Genomic DNA, 22,434 nt, shown 5'->3' on the forward strand with positions numbered 1-22,434 from the left:
GTTAGAAATGTACATGTGTGCAAGAGTTATGTTTTGGTAAAAATCAAGGTGGGAGTTCCAAAATCCTGTTATAATGATGACAGCTCTGTTCAGACTGCCAACCAGGACAAAGCAAATGCCGTTAGCCACTCACAGACACGGGGGGGGGGGTGTTTTTGAAGTTCTGCCAACGCCATAAACTTTGTAATGGATAAATATAGGAGTTTCACTACACATAGACCACACTGCTTCCAGAACCAATCCAGATGTCTGCGCAGCACCTTATTCCAGAACTCTTCATCTTGCAGCTGACTCCAGAACTCTTAAGATACAGATTTCCTTGCAGAATCCAGAATTTAGCATTGCAGACCTTTTGCTAGCTTGACCCAATTGCAAACCTCCAGACCCTAAAAGAATAATTCTGATTCATCTTGGCTTCCTACCATTAAGGCTTGTCCGCTTAAACTTGCATCCTGCTACCTATCGTGTCCAGTAACCAGAAGGGGCCCTTCCAAATCCAGTCTGAGGTGCAGTCCAAAATTGACCAGAACCGCGCCGCTGATCCGATCCCTCCCGAGGTGCCTTGCCGCCGGTAGACCTAATCCGACCCTATGACCAGAACCAGACGGTCAAATTTAATGATAAAGGACTGTAAGTATAATAGGAGGAACAGTGACCCATAATATATTAGCATTATATTATCCCTATCTCAACCCATCCCATCTTTAATTCAGAACTCTAGTATTGTTACAATCCTTCTTGTGCTGATTTTCTCATCTGTGTTATAAAAACCATAACTCCTAGGATTTTGAGTAACTAAAGTAAATCCCAGAAGAAATTGAGGACCCATCCACGTAGTCGTGAAGATTCATGTGTGTTGCGGAACAGTGTATTTGACCCGTTTTTCTCCAACATCGCATAGTAAAAGTTTGCAGCGAATTTGCAATTTAGCCAAAGTTACATGTGTCTTTTGCCCATTTCAAAGTGCTTTTTCCATCACATCCTGATCTGAAGTGTGTATTGTTGCTTATATTATAGCTTTTTTGCATTATTTTACAAAGCAATTTTTACCGGTCAGTTTAAAAGTGTCATTTGCCCAAAACGGTTTTCTCTCTTGTTGGGGGGAGGAAGCTGGCATCTAAACTCTAGATCTTGTCTTTCCTTCCGGAATACCTGCTGGTTACTCACATTGGTGTAGGATTGCTAATTTGTATTTCAACAAAACTTTGCAGGGGGAAATAGTAACCTAAACGTGATCTGTTCACAAAACAAAACTGTTATTTTTCCTGTGTTTCTACTCTGTCTCATTATAAGTGAATTCAATTGTTTTGCTTATTTTTTAATTGTATTGTCACCCTTTGGGTGATTGCTGCGCATATATATATATATATATATATATATATATATATATATATATATATATATATATATATATATATATATATATATATATATATATATATATATTACATGGCCACGGTAGTGGCCGTGTAGTTATGGTTACGTTGTTGTTTCCATAGGAAGAGCACTTTTTGGGCGGCTTATAACTTCGCTCTACCTGGACGAATCCTCACCAAACTTTGCAAAAAAAGTATATGGCCCACTCTGAATTTGCAAAGTTTGGTGAGGTTTGGTCCAGGGAGGGCAAAGTTATAGGGGGGGGGTCCCAAAATGTCTTTTTTTCCCCATAGACTGAATGGGGGAAAAAATTTGCTCATGCCTACAGCCCAAACCGCTGGACGGATTTTCACCAAATTTGCGGCAGGAGCAGCGGCTTGGTCCCGAAAGCGTGCTTTTGTAAATTTGGTGAAAATCTGTCCAGTGTTTTTTTTTTAAAAAAATGACCAAAAAGTAGGTCACAACAAAATTAGTGATAGCTATGTCCGGTCCGCAGACACACTTCCCTGTTCGGTCCGCGGACAGTGTCCTGATTGGCTAATCGGCTTGCGTCATGTCCGCGGACATGTGACGTGTTCGCTGATTGGATGGTGAGAGCGTGAAGTGCATCAGATTTTTGGAAACGCCCGCCATCTTGGATTCGCAGACAGCGGCCAATGTCCGCTGACATCGCAGTAAAAACATATGAAAAAACACAGCATTCCACTTGTGAAACTTATCAAATAATCTCTGGGGAGGTGAGTGGTGATGAGGATGGGACGGGATATGGCTGCAAGAAGCAACAAAAAAAAACGGGTGTTTTTTGTCGCGCAAGTCCGCGAACAGTTCGGATATTCGCGAACAGTCCTGTGAAACTTTGCGGACACCTTAGCATTACAGGGTTAGTGAAATACAGTTTTTGGATGGCTTATAACTTTGGCGCCATTTATTAGAACTGCATGAAATTCCGCAAGCATATTCCTGGGCCGATTCCGAGTGGGTATGCAAAGTTTGGTGTCATTCTGTCATGAGGGGGCAAAATTAGAGGTGGGGTCCCAAAATAATGTAAAGGCTTATAAAGGAGGTGCCATTTGACGAATCTACACTTCATTTGGCAAACTGATACTAGATCAAGATATACATGTTTTTGCAAAGTTTGGTGGGAGTCTGTCGAGAGGGAGCAAAATTAGAGTGGGGGTCCCAAAATATTGTAAAGGCTTATAAACGTGGTGCCATTTGACAAATCTACACAAAGGTTTGCAAAAAGTTTATAGATTTGTGATGTCATCTTTGATGTCCTGGGTGTTAGTCTTAGCAGTGCCCAGTGGTGGCGCGAGTTATATTCGCTTAGCTTACCATAACTGGCGAATTTCAGGGATTATTCAGTTTTACTTGGAACCATAACGTCCCTTTAACAAAGTATATATATATATATATATATATATATATATATATATATATATATATATATATATTAATTACACGGCCACGGTAGTGGCTGTGTAGTTATGGTTAAGTTGCTGTTTCCATAGGAAGAGCACTTTTTGGGCGGTTTATAACTTGACTCCCCCTGAACGAATCCTCACCAAACTTTGCAAAAAAAGTATGTGGGCCACTCTGAATATTTTTTGCAAAGTTGACTGAATGGGGGAAAAGCTTTGTGCCTGGCTACAGTTCAAACCGCTGGACGGATTTTCACGAAATCTGCGGCAGGTACAGGAGCTTGGTCCAGAAAACGTGCTTTTGTAAATTTGGTGACCTGCCGTGCAGTAGTTTTCTTTAAAATTATCAAAAAGTAGGTCTGAAAAAATGTGTGATATCCATGTCCGCTTCGCGGTCACACTTCCCTGTTCGGTCCACGGACAAGATACCGATTGGCTAAGGGGCTGGCGTCATGACCGCTGATACGCAACGTTTCTGCCCATTGGCTGCTGCGAGACGTGTTCTGCGTCAGATTGTTTGGTTGCGGCCGACATCTTGGATCCGCCGAAAGCGGAGCAAGAAACAGCGTACATATGCTTTATTTATAAAACTGTTTTGCTGTGTCACAGACCGTTGGGAAAGGTTCAGACAGTAAGACATGGGTGATCAATGCATTTGTTCTGGGGGTCGGTCTTCATGATGTACTTTCCATGGACAGCTTGTATGCACAGAAAATGAGGGGTGTAATAACGATAGCATTTCAGTCCATGCAGTGGACAGGAAACTTCTAACTGTTGAAAGCACACGCGTAGTGGTAGCCAACATTGAAATTGACAACATGCCGTGATTGCATTACTTTTCCCGATGCCTATTATTATATACATTAGTGCGCTGCCATGGGTGTCACCTGCAACAGTGGTTGTGGCCAGGGCCTAGAGTCTTGGATGCATGGCCATCGGCTGAAGGCCGAAGGCCTTACTTCCAAGACTGTAGGTTCTGGCCACAACCAGCGCAGCATGTCACACCCATGGATACACTCGTAGTACTGCGTTCTGATTGGCAAGTTGTGGGGAGTGCATGCAGTCTTGGGTGATTGGCCGAAGGCCATGCACCCAAGAACAAAGTTATGAGTACATGCACCCAAGAACAAAGTTATAAGTAGTAGACGTGGAAGCCACTGCACACCCATCGCATGTAAGATCTATGGACATACAGCTATGAGTGAAGCCTCTGGCTAGAAGCACTGAAGGATACCACACCTATAGAAAATAAAACACTACCACACATCACTGAGGTGGTTGTGGGCAGACTCTGTAGTGTTGGGTGCATGGCCAAAGGCCATGCGCCCAATAACACACTTATACCTTCTTCATGATGTATTTTCTATGGCTTCCTTGTACGCACAGAAAATGAGGGGTCCAATAAGGGCAGTATTTCCGTCCGTGCAGTGCATGGGGAACTTGTAACAGTTCTAAGGACACGTGTGGTGTTAGGGAACATTGAAATTGACACCATGCCGTAATTGCAATACTATTTCCTATGGTTATTGTATTCATCAGTACGCCGCCATGGGTGGCACATGTTACGGTGGTTGAGGTCAGGGCCTAGAGTATTGAATGCATGGCCTTCGGCCAAAGGCCTTACTTCCAAAACTCTAGGCCTTGGCCACCAATACTTCAGTATGTCACACCCATGGATACCCCCTTACTAATGCGTATCGATTGCCTGGTTGTGGGGAGTGTGTACACTCTTGGGTGCAAGGCTGAAGGCCATGTCCCCAACAACAAAGCTATAACCTCTTCACTTACAAGTCCACATGGGTTTCATGTAGTGCAGTGGTTGTGGACAAGATGTGTACTTTTGGGTGCATGGTTGCAGGTTGTATGCCATACACCCAAGCATGCACCAACAGGAAACTTGTAAGCACTGCAGTTATAAGACACTTCACAACCATATATTGAAATGTATGGCCATACACCTAAAATTTTAGACCCTGCGCACAAACAGTGCAGCATTTCAGAGCTATAGAGACACCCCTAGTATTGAACATCAGTCAGGTGGCTGTGGGGAGAGTCTTCAGTCATGAGTGCATGGGTGCATGCCATGCACCCAATAGCACAGTTATATGTAGTGTACTTACAAGGCACAATGGGTACAATATGGTGTGGTAGTGCATCACTCTGGGGGCTGTGGGGAGGGGCTGCAATCATGGGTGCATGGCCGAAGGCCATGCCCCCAAAAGTCCATTTGTTCGTAGTGTACTTATATGCCACAATGGATGTCATATGGTGTGGTAGTAGTGGCCTGGATGCAGAGTATTTGAACAAAGTAATAAGCACTGCAGTTGTAAGTAACTATATATTTTAAATAATGTATACCCATACATTTATAATGCTATGGCCTCAAACTCACCTCTGTAGCCTGTGGCTACAAACTACTGCATCATATCACAGCTCTTGGTACACTTGTACTATGCAACATCATTAAGATGGTTGTGGGGAGGGTGTAGCGTTTTGGGAGCATGGTCAAAGGCCATGCTCCCAAAACAAAGTTTGTACATAGTACAATGACAAGGCACAATGGTTCCGATATGCTGTGGTGTTTATAGCCAGGACCCCAGACTCTTGATTGCTTGCCCAAAGGCCATGCACCCAAGACTGAAGTCATAAGCAGTGGCGTTACAAGTGAATATGGGTGTGGTGTAATGCGCTTGTTGTGTGGACGCCCTAGTGTCTTGCCTGCATGGCTACAGACGATGGTCCGAAAAGTAAATTTATAAGTAGCTAATTTACAAGGACCATGGTTTTGATATGCAGCGATGGTTGTGGCTAGGACCTATACTCCTTGTACCTTGGTCGTAAGGCGTACATGGTAGGTTACACACCGAAGATGCAAGGGCCAGCCTACAGGCACTGCAGCATATTAGTACCATAGATTAGATGTGTAGATTTGCATGTGTAGAAAATGACTGCCAATATACTTACTCCTTACTTTGTTCAGAATCCACATACAATTTTTAAATGGTTATCGTACTTGGCGGAAGTATCCCTTTTTCCATTTCTGTGATAAAAGAAACAGGTATGTTAGTCTTTGCATTTTCTGAAAATGTACTACATTGCTTAATAGACAGTTTACCATTTTTTTACCCTCATATTTAGTTTACAAACCAGTGTACTGTGCATTGCGCTCAGTTTCTGTGTTTGCTTTTCTAATCCTTGAGTCTGGGGAAAAAAAAAAATCCTTGTCGGATTAAAAAAACCCTTCATTTACTATGGTACTAACTACTTCCTTGTTTCCTTTGAGTGTTTCCTTCATCTTTCCGATTAATGTTATGTTTGTTGCCTTCCTGCCGATTTTTAACAACAGTTAGATACCTGTAGGCATATTCTACCTGTGCATTTGTTCCCCAACGATCTGTGATATTCATTTCTTTGTGTCATTCTTACATCCTCTTGGGTAGTTAGATACCCGTTGGCGTATTTCTCACTGTTTGTAGTCTTTCACATCATTTTTTTAAAATCTTGAAGTACACATTATTTCGTAAATTTTGGCTTTAAGAACATTAAATACGCATTTGTAAGATTAGCTGGCAATCTCTGCTTTAGAGTAATGGTGCTATCATTACATTCAAACCATCCACAATTCCTTTTAATGTATGCAGTGTAGTGACCTGCATTGGGTGTGGCTCCTGCATGGTAGTTTATACCTACTGTTGTAAAGGTTTTCTTTCCAAGTGACACTTGACCGTGTGTGAATCCAGTCAGTTTGCAGTTGTTTTTGGTGCCATCTGCAATATAACGTAGAAGCATAAGTATTATGTAGGCACTATGTGATTGTATCAGTAAGGTGGAGCAATTGTCTGAATTGCAAATACTATATAATCTGCCATGGTTTGCACTTTGTACAAGTTGCTGAAATGGAATGCTCTCACAATTTGGTATGGAAGCATACACAAATCACTCATTTGGGATTTCTTCCTGTATCACTTTGCTACAGAGAGTGCATGTATGTTTCCACATGTACGAAATCTGGAAGATTTCATTTACAGGTATGCTTTTGTTTTCCAATATTAATAGTATGTACATTAGAAATTCTTGTGGATCTTCTTGTGAGTTCGTAGTGAATCTCACCATTCCAGCACAGTCGTCCAATTGTTGCCTTACTCCATGAACACTGTATGTGTTGTCAGGATTGCTTGTTTCATTTCTATGTAGTACGAACATTTGCAAACACAAATGGTCTGTACTGTGGAGGTAAATATTGTTAACAATTGGTGGCAATTGAAATAGAACATTCATTGCTACATTTGCATAGCAACTTACCCCACTTTCATTAGCAAATTTGAATGGTCCAGCAAGTTCTGTATCTGAGTGCATTTTTCGGAATTTCTGTTGCTTCTTTGCCGACGTCCCTGGTTTACATTCCCTAGTAGGTTCTTCTATGTTTGCGGTAATTGATGAAACTTTAGCTTCTTTTCTTTTCTTTCCGGAATTTGCTGTTGGATTCTGTTGTATTTCTGTTTCATTTAGTTTTCTTTTACCACGTTTTACTTTATCTGGAAGAGGGTATTGTTTCAGATGAGGGGTGTACAGTGAACGCAATCTATTGTATTCTAGAATGCAAGGAATATCAGCTTTGACTTTACTTGCATCAAAGTTCATTAGCAATAGACCGTCAAGTGTACGTAAGCGTGATAATGCTACGTAGCTCATGCCCTCCTTAAAGACTGTGTTTCCTATATCTATCAATGCTTTGTCTAGTGTAAGACCTTGGTATTTATGGAAGGTAACTGCATATACAAGAGTTAGAGAAAATTGCTCTCTCCGTACATACATGTCTTTGAAGAGAAGGAATCGCAAGTTCTGAAAGTTTATCAAAGCGAATATTGACAAACTGAATGTTGCTATCACGTGGGTATGATTGAAAGCCAACAACTGTGCCCAGTGCTCCATTAACTAGCCCTTGCTCTACGTCAAGGTTACGTTTAAGCACTACTCTACAATTTAAGGATAATTTCAATATTTTTTCCAACCCAGCTGTGTTGGAGATTGAATTTTCTAAACTATTTAGTCTTGTTGTGGCTTGCTCACACATGGGTACTGTCATACCATGTACGTCTAGTTTGTCTATGGCGCTAATTTCCAGTATTGGTTGCATTTCTTTACTTAACATTGTTTCATTTTGAAACAGCTTGCAAGAGTTGGCATCAAGGCCATACAATTGACATTTTTGTGTGCTATTTGTTCCATAACATCAGTTGCACATGCATTGTCACCATAAAGTGCATGTATGTGCCGGTTTTTCAATACAACTTGTGCTTCTTGCACAACTAATAATAATAACTAATAATGCACCAACTCTAATACTATTTAAGATGTTGGCATAAGTGAGATCTGCAGATTGCTGCATGTTCTCAGTTAATTCTCTATATTGGAAATGTTGCCAAAGGTTAACATTACCTATGCTACCAACAGTTTTCCGGCAGAGTTTGTAGCCTAAGGTTTTAAAAATCGGTTCTCCTTTCACTGGTGTCAATTGTAGAAGATCTCCGAAAACGATAATGTGTTTCCCTGCAAAGAGTTCTTAGTTGTTACTTTTAAGTACTTCTTGCAATCTGAGATGAATCAAAGCCAACATTAGGTTGGAGACCATGCTCACTTCATCTATTAGTAGCATTTTCATTTGTTTCAATACTCTGCGTAATTCCATTGCAGCTTCTGCACAAAGTTTGTAGTAGTCTCATTTATTTTGATGCTCTACTGGAAGCAGTAGTAATCGGTGTAAAGTGACACCGCCTATGTTGTAGGCAGCTAGACCTGTGGGGGCCGTAAAAACAGCTGACAGTTTGTTGTTTGTCAATTGTTGAAGGAACTTGCTCATGATTTTGATTTAAAACAAATTCCCTGATCCAACTTTACCACTGACGTACAGCAGTGTAGGTTTGTTATTTTGGCAGGTACATTCTTTATTTTCGTGTTGTACACCATGTACAATTTGTCTTGTTACGTCTTCAAAAATGGTGCGCTGATCGTTGTTAAGTTTTGCTTGTTGTACAGTTAAGTCTTCTGTATCTTCTTGATACTGATACATGGTGTTTTGTACTTCTGCCATAGCTACTTCAGCCTCATTTGCTATTAGTGGTTGTCCTAGTGGTTCTTGACTTCCTGTTACAGAAGGTTGACTACTGTCGGAAGAGTCCTTATCTAGTTGGGCCTGAAGTAGTTCTTCCTGTTGCTGCTCATTGTGTAACATTGTTTTGTACTGCGTAAAGTTCACATCGGTGATGGCGCTTTCATTTGCTTTGAAAGCATCTTCATAGCAGTTATAGTTATCTGGTATGTCTTCCTCTTTTCTCCATGGTTTGAAAAGTTGTAACAGAGACATGTAATATAGTTCTTTCTGTTGAGTTTTTAATGACAATTTTACATGATTAATTAAGCTTTGTTTGGTTAGTTTCACTAAGCTCCCTTCACAATCGGTCACTCTATATCTACGTTTACTTTCATCGGGTTTTACATTATTTTTGGATGCAAAGTTTTGAGCTATGTGGTATAGACACATGCTTTCCAGAGTGCTACTCCTGTTTGGATAGTATGTCTCCATTTAATTGTTTTTCAGAATGTCTTGGCTGTTGGGATCATTTCTGGTAATTGTTTCTATGTCCTCATATGATTTTAGCACTCTTTGTCTAGATTTTGCAGGACCAAGACTGAGCAATACTATGTTGTCTGATTTTCCATACAAAGCAGTACCGGTTAAACGATCTGCTGCTTCATAGGCGCCACATTCTCTATGAGAGAGCATTTTTATGCCTAGGCTGTACAATTTCTGTGATGATGTTGTCTGATGTTAGGTCATCCCAGAGGTCTTGAAGCTCTGTTTTTTTCTGCTTTTGTTAAGTAGGCTGTAACATATCGTACAACAGCAGTGGAATTGTCTGCACATCTATGTTTGCTTTCCTTAAGAGGGCAATGATTGCATTGTAATCATTGATATATTTTGATTTTCCCCTTTTTTTTATGTAATACGTGTTCTTAGGTGATTTACCGTTAACACTATGTCGAACTGAAGACATGAAGTTGTTTACTTCACCTGTTTCTGTAACTGGTCTAGTGAAACCAAAGCGGCATTTGGTGTAGTATTTACCTTTGTTTTTGTATTTGGGTGACAATATTTGCCACATTGTGTCTTTGAAATTGTACAATCTGCCCATGATGCTCACTGTGTCTGTTCAGAAGGCATTTTACAAGTGAGATATTTTTGGATAAACTGTAAAACAGTGCTGTCACTGTTGTGACCAAATTTCGGTGCACCTTTGATCCATAACAGCATGTAAATATGTGGTGCTCCTCTTGCTTGATATTCTTTTCTCCAAAAGAAGTGCTGCACTTCTCCAAGGGGAGGAACAGTTTTATTGTAAATAAAGTGTAGCATGGCAATGAAAAGATGATGGAAATATCTTGACACATTAACTGGATCTAGAGAGCAAAGTTCTCCAGGTGTTAATATATCTATGTTGTTTTTGTTGCTGTTTGCTATGCGTAGGAACTCATGTAAATCTTCCCATGCATATTCGGCACAACTTAGCGTAACAAACCAAGTCGGTGGTCCTAGGTTTCTGATCATACAACGCACGTCTCTGTGCCATTGGAACCAGTATTCCTTTGTACCAAGCATGTTTGCAAACAAATTTGTTATACTTGATTGTAAAACCTCATCTTTTTCCTGTACTTTTTGTATTAACTGCGTAGCTGACATATTTTGAAAGTGGGTACCAGATTTAAGAATGTGTGCAACTCCGTAACATAGTGTTGCTAATTCACTTTCATAGAGTAGGTGGTATATGTATTCCACATTTTGTCTAAATCTGGAATCTTGCGAATACATTCGTAACGAACGGAATTCTGATGCCCCAATCTGAGTGGGTCTATCATCGTATCTTCCACCTTTGCCAGTAGAAAATAGCAGTGGAAAAGCACGTGCTTCTATACTTTTTTCCCATATACTCATTGGTGACCCTTTGGTTTGTCGCATTTGGTAAGTTTCTAGTGCATCATCTATGCTTTCATTGGAATGCAATGGATGAATTGTGTAATGGTCCAAAAGAGTGGATACTGTAGCAGAATCCAGAAGTTCGAATTGTCCAGTTTCTGATGGCTCTTGAATTATTTCAGTTGTTTCCCTTAAGCTTTCATGAATATTTATTTCCTTGTAGTACTCATTATTGTCTTTTAGATATTGCAATGCTTGTCTAACTTTGTGTAAGTCCACTAACTGTTGCCAAATTTTTTGGCCTTTGTTTATTGGTACTCCATTTACCAAGACTATTAAAGCATGCTCTATTGAACGTTCCACTCCTAGAGTGTGTACATTTTCCATTAGATCTAATGGCAAATAAACTACTTTGCCACAAATGCCTTTCACCAATTCAGAGGAAGGTAATTTTGCTGTTTTTGGATGAAGGCGTATAATTGCTTGAAATGGGTGAACAGTTTGAATTATTATGCTCTCATACAAATTGAGCTGCTGCAGGATTTTTGGTAATGGAAACAATTCCAAATTATTTGTAATAGCACGTGAAGGAGTGTGGTTGTGGTCTAATTTTGTAGTACAGTAACTGCAACATATTAGGCGTTCAGTTAGTTCATATTTGTTTTCTGCTAAAAGGTAGAGAGCTAATTCAAATCATTTAGTATCTTCATTGTCTTCTATTTTGTATGCTATGTCCACATTTTTTGTGTTCCTTTTGTAAAACGTTCTGCGGCAACACACACACACATGGTTTGGTACTTCAGCCGATGACCTTTTAAATGTTACTATTTCTTTTCTGTATGTGTGTAGTAGAAGGTTGCTATATGCAGAATTGTTGCTACTATGTTCTAAAACTGTTGCATTTTGTAAGTGGCTCTCACTTCCAAAATACTTTCTCTGAATACGGTCAATTTCTTCTTGTATGTATTTGGGTGTACCATGCAGAAGAGTGGTATTTAAGTTGCCCAATTCTGAAGCTGGACTTTTTGCATAGTATATTTTATACACTAGATTTCTTACATTGGAATGGTGTATTGATATCCTTTTGATATCATGGAAGGTGCTTTTGCAAATAGGCCCAGAAATGCAGACTAATGATTGTCCTTTTAGTCCTGTGTATTTCCGCACTGGACAAATATCCATATTTTGCAGCACTTTCATTTTACTTTTCTCTTTACCTTTTACATATTGATTAAGGAACTGACGTAAAGATTTGAACGCTTTGTTTGGAATGGTACACATTGATGTGCACGGCCATTTGTATACTGCATGGTGTGGTTCTGCTGAATCGAGAGGTAATTCTGAGTTTTCAGGGAATACATCTGTAAGCACTGTTTCTTGTTCCATGATGGTAGTATTGATTTTCTCATACCCTCGTCCACTGCTATGGATGGCAATTGTGTTTGTTTGATTTTGTTTGTATGCTTCTTCATTAAAATATGGTTCTGTGGTTGTTGTGTGACTCCATTCACCACCACAAACATGTAAGAAATAATTTTTGTTCACATTCCGTTTATTGCTGTTTCTTTTGTAGTTTAGTACTTAGTTTTCTTAGTGCTTTCATCCTATTTAACACTAATATAAACAACTTCCTTTTGAGAAAGATTGCACTTTCCATGAGACCTTGTAGGATTAACTTTCTACGGTAGGTTTTAAGGGGTGAGGATGATTTCGGTCCTCTTCTTAGTATATTCTGAAGGACTCTGTGACAAAACATTTTTGATAAAATACTTTTTTTACTATGCGTTCTTGTTACACTATCAGGATTATTATGAGCATTGTTAGCTGTACTGGTAGTCGTTTGTTTGACAACCTTTTTGTGTTTTGTGACACATTCTGATGGAGGAGGTAAAGTTTCGGTAGTTGAGACTTCCTTTGTTTTGCTAACCAACTGCATTAGCTGGTTTGTTCTAACATTCTCTACAAACTCTACAACAGGTGGATGCTTACATTGGGCACTTTTATTTTTATTTGCTCTACTTTTGCGTTCCTTTCTACGGAGTAGCTTTTTGGTAGGCATTCTTTGGTATCTGTTGAAAAAGAAAAAGGTATACTTTGGTCTGTTGGCCAATGTCTGTGTGCTGTGTGCATTTGTGAATGAGTCTGATGGGGAAGGTCTTTGTCATGGTGTGTCGATGTGCATTGGACTTGTGCAATGATTTGGTAAGGCTACTTTATTGTTTCTATACTACTACAATGTGCTTCAGATGAGAGTACAAAGTGGCCTACTTGTGACGAAAACCATCATTAATGAACAAAATGCCTTAAACTTGCAACAGCAACTTATTTCCTAACCTTCTAAGGATTACGTATGTTATTTGAGTTCCAAACACACAGGGATTTGTGAGCCATTCTGCCTGTTATTCTTTGTTCAATAAATGGATATTTGTAGGTAGAATGGTTTAGAAATCAATGTTTGCTTTGGCGCCCAAAATAAACAAATAACCCACACAGCCTCTTTGAGGAGTAGTTACAATATAAAGGTAGTACTGTACTTTCACAAAATAACCAAGTTTCTTCGGGTATGTCGTCTGCAGTGTAGATGCTGTTGATTCTCAGGAGAGTAGTCTTCACTGCGGTGCAAAAAAACAAAATCAATGACTTAGTGTGTTTACAGCAGTGATGATACTGCACATATTAATTGTGCTTCTTTCGTCACAGCATTTTACTTTCATATTTCAACCCAGTGCATGTGCATTTCACTTCACTCTGTGCAGTCTTTCCATGGCATTTGCAATATGGTACTTGAAAGTCCTTCAAAATTGCTAACAATTTTAAGTTTATGGAAAAGCCTTGTTTTTTACACGCTGTACTATGTATAGGCGAGAGGTTTGTAAGCGATAGGGCACAGTAGTAGATGGGGAAACATTTTCTACTTGCAAATTAAAAGCACGATGACGAAAAATCGTGAGACTCTCAGAGGGAGATGTCACCACAGCAATATGGAGAACTTACTTTTCTCATACGGTTACATTGCAAGTAGCATTACTGTAGCCCATACACAGTATACAACTCCGACATTTTCACAAACAAAATTGAGTTCCGCCCTAAACAGGCATGCTTGCAACGTATGTATAGGTTATGCGGAAGACAGTAAGCAGTCGTGCGGTTTATCAATCATAAATCGGACATCTTGCACTTAAAAGGGGGGAACGTTGGTATGTATTGCCTGTGCACATTTAGCGCCATTAATTTATCTAAATTAAATCATAAGGGTTGCACATGTTCTTTGATTACAATATACATACCTGTATTATATACTCATGCATGTGCGCATGCATGGAGCTGTACGTAGAAATTCGCAATACTTGCACAGTAGCTTATGAAGTAGGTGCTTTGTAATGATATGCGACTTCCATTCACAATCATCGACAGTAATTTTGAAGTGGGCAATGTTGATGATGGAGTTAGAATTAGCGATGTTCAATGTGATTGGTGGATGGTTGTGTGACTGCTTAGTTGTGTCCAATGAGGGACTCAACTTGCTACCGCTGTGGAAAGGGTGGAACGACTGGTTAGGAGTTACGTGGCGCACGTAAGCAACGCTTGTCCACAGGTAGGGCGTGTCACATACGGGTTTCTACAGCAAATCCTGCATGGAAAGGGGACTGTAGGCATCAGCCAAACTGATGTTCACATTACTCTTGTGTGGAAAGACGGTGCGAACAGTGAAGATGGCAGAGGTGCAGCGGGTCAGGGTTTTGGTGATTGGAGACATTTTTGTGCATGGATTACAACACTATGCCGAGAGTAGGCATGTGGCACATCATTTCGATGTCAGAGGAGTAGAGATGGTGTGGAGTGTTGACACTGATGGCAATGCTGCGGCAATTCTTTAAGTTTGCAAAGACATGCGTACGATGACCACCCCTCATGTGGTCATTTTGCACTACGGTGCTTCCCATTTGGGATACGTGGGTTCACGTACTTTGCTGGCCGATTTGGCACATTTGGTTGAAGCACTCATGACCATCTTCCCAACAACTAATGTATTTTTTTCTGCTTTGCTGCCTAGAATAAAATGGGACAACAATTCTGTTTTCTGTCCAGACCAGAGTATTGGGAGGTGTATCATCAATCGCGGCATGCATGCATTCATGATACGAGCTGGTATGTTTTTCTGCAGCCACGATAACATTGCTTCAAGCAATGCAGATTATTTCGAAGGAGATGGTGTTGCGCTATCTTCTTTGGGAAATGCGATGTTCTTTTGGAACGTAAGGCTTGCTTTAGAGAAGGTTCTGTAATGGTTGTAGGAGTAAAGCAAGGACAAAAAAATACAAAAAAGTAAATAAAATAACATATGTCTGAACGGTATCTGGCCAAAAAAAAAAACAGCTCTTTTCAGAGCCCATCTTAAAGGGGAAAAAGGGGAATGACACTTTAATATACCGTCACACTCTGATCTTATACATGTCCGCGAACTTGGCGGTACTTCGCAGCCAGCGCGTATCACCAACAGGGATTCAGGGGTGGAGAAGCATGCAAATGAGAATGAGCAGAGCTAGGGATTGGTCCATAAAGTTCAGTAGGTGTATTCTGAACTGCGCACTTTAGTAAGACCGTCTTCTCCCTGACAGGACACCACACAGCCATGGCTTTCCATGCTCAAAAACAGATTATCTGGGTTTTGGGAGACTCATGAATACATTGGTTGAAGGTGCATGCAGAAAGCTGCAGTTTATCTGCAGAGCTCGGATTTCCTCATGTGGAGGTGCACTTGCATGGCGTGCGTGGCATGAGGTGGCTGGACTTGGTACCTCTCAGTGTTACTTTACTGACAGAGCGTCCTCCAGATATACTTATCATTCACTGGGGAGGAAACAGTTTGGGCCATGTCTCTGGAATTTCTTTGCAATTTGCTATGAAGGAAGGACTTGCGAAGCTCATGGACATGTTTCCAAATTGTCACATACTTTTTTCCCGTATTGCACAAAGACAAATATGGCTGCGTTCTTCTGCTTTTGGTCCACAAATGGAGAAAGTGAGACGCAATGTGAATAAGGCTGTTTGTGCCTTTTTAAGAGAGGTTGGCATGTCCTCCTTCCACAATGAAAACATTTTGTTTCGCAGCTCTTTCTTTTTCCGCAGAGATGGAGTCCACCTCACATATGCTGGCAATCAGATTTTTCTTTGCAATGTACAAAATGCATTGCGACCTCTTCTGAATTCACACTAACCTATCTGACGATCCATTTTCTCCAATCCACAGTTTTTGACCCACACAACACACCACCAAAAGACTCTTTTCACAGCCACCACTTACTCCCAGCGTCCACTTCATTGTGTTTGCTCTGCTTGCACCCTCCCTTTTTCCCCTACGACTGTCTGTGAATTTTTCCACCACTCCGCGGGGGTTTATGACTGTCACTTCATAGTTCTATCTTTAAACTGAGAAAGGCGGCTCTGAAAAGAGCCTTTGCAGTAATTTTTGTTGTTTTCACGTTTATTGCTTCACAACACACGGCACACTAGGAGAAGAGGCCAAAGGAGGGTAAGGAAGGGACACCAGCCACGGGGATAAGAAAGGGCAAGTGAACAGAGAAAGATATAGAGTGAGCTTTATTTAGGTAAGGAGCAGATCTTCTGGTGCTCTGCGACCGTAGCCTCAAAAGCACTTTGAAAACTCTCCCCCCTGCAGAGTACTGTGTCACAATAATTACACACTATTGTCACCTTTGAAAGGTAAGGGTCAACGGCATTGCGAATGGCTTGTGAGGCAGCTGGAGGGAGGCGCTCCCCCACAGGAGTGTCTCTTGTGGTGGGAGGAACGGACACGGAGGATGCTGTGGAGGAACTCAAGATACGCTCTTCACATGGCATCACCTTGCGAATGTCCGCAGTGTGGAAGGAAGAGAGGTGTCGCTTCATGGTTGTCGTACCAAAGCTGTACGAACCAACTCTGCCACGACTCAGCACCACCTCGCACTGGTTACACTTCACCAGGTTCGCACGTGCTTTTGGTACATTCCCATAAACGGAAAACAACCGCCACACCCACGACTCCCGGTGAGTGCTCCTACTGCTGAGATCCTCCACTTCATTCTGTTCCTTTTCTTCTTCCTCGCTCTCTACATCCTCACCCATATATCTCTCTGCAGGCTCTTGGGGAGGTGGTGGTGGCGGCGAGTTTGGGGGTGGTGTAGAGGCTATTGAACCAACAGCAGCCATGGAAGCCATACCGATTAGTTTCCTTTTGGTCACTACAGCAGTAAAGGCACTACACCTCAATCTGCTATTGCTAGAAGGAGAATGAAGATGCGCTCGGGGGTGTGGCCATTTGTAGAGGTGGAGGGGTGTGCCTCGTGACCGTCTTCATCACTGCAAAGCGGTACAAACATTTTACACATCAAGTCCTTAGGTCAACTATTGTCTGGGATATGTGAAATTATATTTTTACACCCTACAATACTTTGCCTTGTGTCTACAATTTCTTTTGGACTGTTGCGGAAGCACACAAACTGCGCATATTAGTCCACACGCTCAGCGTGGGTGCCGTCACATGATGACGTCCTGAACACATCCGCGCCAGAAATGGTAGTCCGCTGGATAGCAAATGCAGAATACCAAACGTGCGCATGCGCGCAAGTGTCCTACGGACAGTGTTTGGGTTCTCAAACAATTTCAAAGTGCGACACAAGTGAGACGGTCAGTTAGGGACAGGCGCGATGTTCGCTATACTTACAGTTGTACTGCGCATGTGCATACATGATGTTCACTGTACGGACAGTTCCAGTGTCCTTAGGACAACTCCATTTTGTTTGCCTACGAACTTGCCGGCCGCCACGCCTGTTCTACAGACGGCACCATTTTGGCTGCCCCCGATAAGTACAGGTATACTGTCCTTCACACAATCCCATTTTGCTTATTTACAGCCATCCCGGACATCTGGTGTGTTCTAAGAACATGTTTCACCTCGTTTACAAGCAGTACGGCGAGGTATAATGTTCTTAGGACGCCCCTTTCTGTTTATGTATGCACAATTTCAACAGATGGTGCGGTCAAACTTCAAGTCCATCTTACTTGACATTAGTAAGGGTAGGTGTACTGCCTTTACAGTACCCACATTCCATTCCTTACGGATAGGTCGAACAGGCCCGCTGTTCGCGAAAACTTTACCTCTTTTTAAAAAAAAAAAAATTCCCATCTCTCTTTCACTACAACTACTGTACAAAAACATTCCAAACACACACACACACTTCAGTCCAAAGAAATAGCGGGGGAAGCGGACACTGACACAAATATGGGGGAATTGGGATACAACACGGGCTGGTTATGAGAAGAAGATTTGTGAGGGGGAAGAAGGGATGGATATTTCGTCAAAACGTCTATTTTCCTCTTCAAGGTTTGGGGATGGTTCACTAGGGAATGGAGAAGCGGAGCAGGTACAGGTGGGGCAATGGTAACAAACTTTTCCTCTCACAAAATCCTCCACAAACTCCCGTAAACTTTTAAAATTCTCGTTCAATATGTCCATTTTCTGCTCAATCCTTTTTATCCCATCTTCTTCTGTCTCGTTTGTTGCCCTTTCTTCTTTTCTTTCCTGGTCTGTTCAAAAAATATATACGTATGTTAAATGCCTATAAAATACTGGTCATTATTTTGCATATGCAGAGCAATGTGTTCCATTATTGTCGCTGTCTTCAGACATTTCCCCATGCGGAAAATACTCCTCCAGCCACTCCAAAGTACTAGCCATTTCTGAGTTAAAAGAACAGAAAGAAATTATTATTTCTGCACCACATACCAAAACAAAAACACACATACAAAAAAATGGCCTCCACTCACTCTTTTGATGTAATGTCCCTTCTTCCTACTACGTCCGTCCACTGTCTTTCCAGGCTGCCGACATTCTGTGAAGTGATTACGATGGAGGCATCACATGATTTTCTTTTATTTATTTATTTATTTTTATAAATGGTGCCATCCATTTCATTCTACATGCTTATTAAATGTGTCCTTTTCTTTTCACATCTTCAGGTTTCCATATTTACTTATTACTACTTACAATATCTTTATGTCCTTTTTCTACGTTGTACACTTTTTGTGTAAGACAATAGTACATTTTCAGATACCCCCTGCCTCTTTGGGTAATGTTGATCCTGTCCGCCCCCATCCGCAAACAGGCACTCAGTGATGTTATCAATGATTTTTGTGATGTCATCAATGATGTTTGTGATGTCATCAATGATGTTTGTGATGTCATCTTTGATGTCCTGGGAGTTAGTCTTAGCAAAGCACGTAGATGGTGCGAGTTATGGTTGCTTAGCTTGCCATAATGGGGGAATGAGCAGTGTTTTTTGGTTTCGCTGTGAAGTATAACATTCCTTTAACAAAGTTTTTTTACTGAATGTGTATATATATATGAATGTGTATATATATATATCAGGGAAAGAAAACAAAGGGACTAAACATGTGACGTCGTCATCAGTGACATTTGAGATGACATCTTTCATGGTCTGGGTGTTAGTGGTAGCCGTGCACAGGGGCGGTGGCAGGCTTGGGGGCTTAGGTTACCATAACTGTCGAATTTCAGGGGTGTTTCGGTTTTAATTTGAACCCGAAAGGGGAGGTCGAAATTATTTTTTAGTGAAATGCACATGTTTTTGGTAGGGAAATTTAACCATAACGTCCCCTCAACTAAGTTTTTTTTTGTTATATATATATATATTAAACTTATGTGTGGTTTGAATTTTAAATAAATAAAATAAATATTTACCTTTACAAACTAGCCTGATTCCTGGTTCAGTGTGACCTGGGGGTATTTTGAGACAGGTGTGATATGAGTGGTTTATCATTCAGAATATTGAACTTATAGACAAAAATAAATAAGGGTTTCATTGCGCGCTACATGCCAGGTGAGACCTGGGTGAGTGCCTGATTGAAATCCCTTACAAACAGCAAATACGCAAGTCAAATCAGGCAGCAGGCAAGTACAAGCATGGATGTTCGCCTATTATAGGGAATAATAACAGATACATAACGGTCAAATAGGGCAGCGAGTCCCTATGGGGGTAGTCACATCAAGTCAGCCACAGCCGATCATGTAGCAATGCAACATATGGAGACGACAGGCATAGTACTAGTCATGGCTAAAGGAGATCGCGGAAGGGTGGCGGTGAGCGCTAGATAGAAGCAGTGGCACGGTGGCGACATTAGAAACAGAATCAGCGTTTTGAAAAAAGTCAGATCAATGAAAGTGAAAGCAGGTGCGGACACTGGCATAAGGACATGCGGTCGGGAACAGATTGTAACAAAGATGCATAACTAGGGTAAAGTTAAGATCACTTAGTTAGTGTAGAGGAAGTGTCAACGGTACAAAGAGTGTTCGCCTGTGAGCTCAGAGTTCGTTCAGTGAGGAGGTGCAAGCAAAAGAGCGTGCAGAAGATTGCTCTGATGAGAGGGGGTAGGTAGCACGTTGTGGTGAACATAACTGCGATTGGAGAGAGAGGCCGCAGGAAGTTCTGCAGATGTGAGCCTCTTACCTGAAAGCAATATGAGGCTGGAGGGCTGGTGTAGGGGGCCATACGTAGGAGTATGCAGTGAGGTCAAGGCCCAGGAACGGACAGGCAAAACACAGGTCTGAGGCCTTAGTAGCTGGCCTTTGTATGCTGGGGCCGGCTCTGCCTCACGGCTCGGCATTTGATGGTGTGGAAGGCCAATCAGAGCACAGAAAACAAGGAAGGGCATCTCTCATGCAGGCAACTCACGAATGAAGCGAAAGAGCAGCGGCCATCTTACGCGCTCCAGCGTCTCCTTCCAGACAATGGAAGCTGCACTGGGTGTGCATCTTGGAAAGAGGGTTCATCCATCCTGGGTGGGGGGCATCGAGGGAAAAGAGTTATACTGCAGTATGTTGCAGTCACACTACTAAAAGTGAGAATTTCCCAATCGTATGGAAGAAAGCAGAAGTCACATTGGAGTATAAATAGAAAAGGTGAACCAGACAAGTAAAGAATTAACTTCTGAAGGTGCTCTAGAAATGCTGCTTGCAAAGCAGACAAATTAACTGAAATTAATCCTCGTTGGATAATATTCTATAAATTATCGGAGTCTAAAGTGCATCAAAATTCAAAATAGTGAAGACATTTTTTTTAAAAACTGACTTTTATTTGTTTTTTAAAGTAATTATTTATAATGCTTAAAATTTAATTGAACATTTTAATATTTTTAACACAGCCTGCAACAGGGATTATTAGGAGTAGAAATCAGAAGGGGACAAAGTGCACTTCTACTGGAAACTATGAAACTTGCCAATTACATCATATTTGTTACAAAAGAATCCTCAAGAGATTGGCTTACTTACGCAAGAGCCATCATGTTACTTGGGTCCAAGTTCACCTCTATAACAGTGGTTCCCTCAATGTCGACTTCTTTGCAGGGGGTGGTATTTCGTCCAGTAACACGGCAAGCCTGATAGAATCCATGGGGCTTTACACGGCCTGAGTCATTCCCCACAAATACTTGTAGCACCACAGGTTCATTGTAACCTTCAAGCTGGAACAAAGAAGAAAGCAAAATGTTAAATGATATTAAGAAAATGTATGCCTTAGTGTTTGCCAACACATTTTTTCACCACACAATATCTAAAAAAAGTTATATTTTCTCATTCATTCATTTTGAAAGCTTTATTCGGATAGACCTTTAGCAAAACATAACTATAAATAATTCACTTTTCACATTATGAATACATAGGGTTAAAACACGCACATACTATAAAAGTTATAAAAAGAAAAGCAGAAGAACAGTCTGGTTGAACAAAGGGACCAGTCTCATAACAACCTCCTAGCAATAGGCACTCCTCCGAGAGGAGAGCAAGCTTGCAGCCTCTCGACAGCGTCATGTACGTAATCACACAGACCTAACAATATGCTTTTTAAGAGCCAGGTGTGATGCACATATCTTTCTGTTCAACCTTCCACTCCAAAGAACAGGTTAAAAACTGCATGGCATCACATGTATTTATATCACATGTATATTAAATCACATGTATATGTATAGCGCCTTGGTATAAAGCGCTATATAAATAAATAAATCAATCAATCAATGTATTTCTTATGTTCCGCTCCAACAAGATGGGCCTCAAGTACCTGGGCAAATTAGCGTAAAGTGCAATAGGGTTTCATCAGATACTCGACACAAAGGGCAAACACCAGACTTAGAAACAGACCATAATCAATTATAGTAAGCAATATATAAAATTCCTAGTCTAAAGCGTACATAAAAGGAGCGCTCGTAGGGTGGGTGAAACACATCCCAGATATGCTTACAATTCCCCATCATACTGATGGGTAAGTATTCCGTCCCATTCTTCAGGGCACTACCTGTAGACTCCTGGCAACAAGCTTGGCCTTTATTTTCAGGTCCAATTTAAAAGGTAGGCCCGCATTGTGAAGGGGCAGTCCAGACCCATTTTGCAGTTAGCCCTATTAGCATACATTTTACCTGCCACACTCACCCACAGTTGAGGAAATGTCCAAGCACATTTCTGTAAGGAAGCAAACCAGGGGTGGTCCAAATTCGTATCCAATATAGAACTGTCGTTAGGGCAATCTGAGCAGCTACGGGCCAGGTCTGCAGGTCCAGATGAATCAGTGATGTCGGGGGCATTTTTAGGTAATAACA

At 41.2% G+C, this 22,434-nt stretch overlaps 1 protein-coding gene across 3 annotated transcripts in view; it reads right to left on the reverse strand.

The window, feature by feature from the left end:
• The window catches only part of NFAT5 (nuclear factor of activated T cells 5), a 1,479,138-nt gene that overhangs the window by 713,709 nt on the left and 742,995 nt on the right, over window positions 1-22,434 (reverse strand). For all 3 annotated transcript variants that reach the window (XM_069635522.1, XM_069635523.1, XM_069635524.1), the window contains exon 5: window positions 21,116-21,306. In XM_069635522.1, coding sequence (XP_069491623.1) covers window positions 21,116-21,306 — 191 coding nt within the window. The remainder of the gene's footprint in view (window positions 1-21,115; window positions 21,307-22,434) is intronic.

This window comes from Ambystoma mexicanum, chromosome 1q (assembly GCF_040938575.1).
Source record: "Ambystoma mexicanum isolate Mex_15411 chromosome 1q, UKY_AmexF1_1, whole genome shotgun sequence".
Lineage (NCBI taxonomy): Eukaryota > Metazoa > Chordata > Amphibia > Caudata > Ambystomatidae > Ambystoma > Ambystoma mexicanum.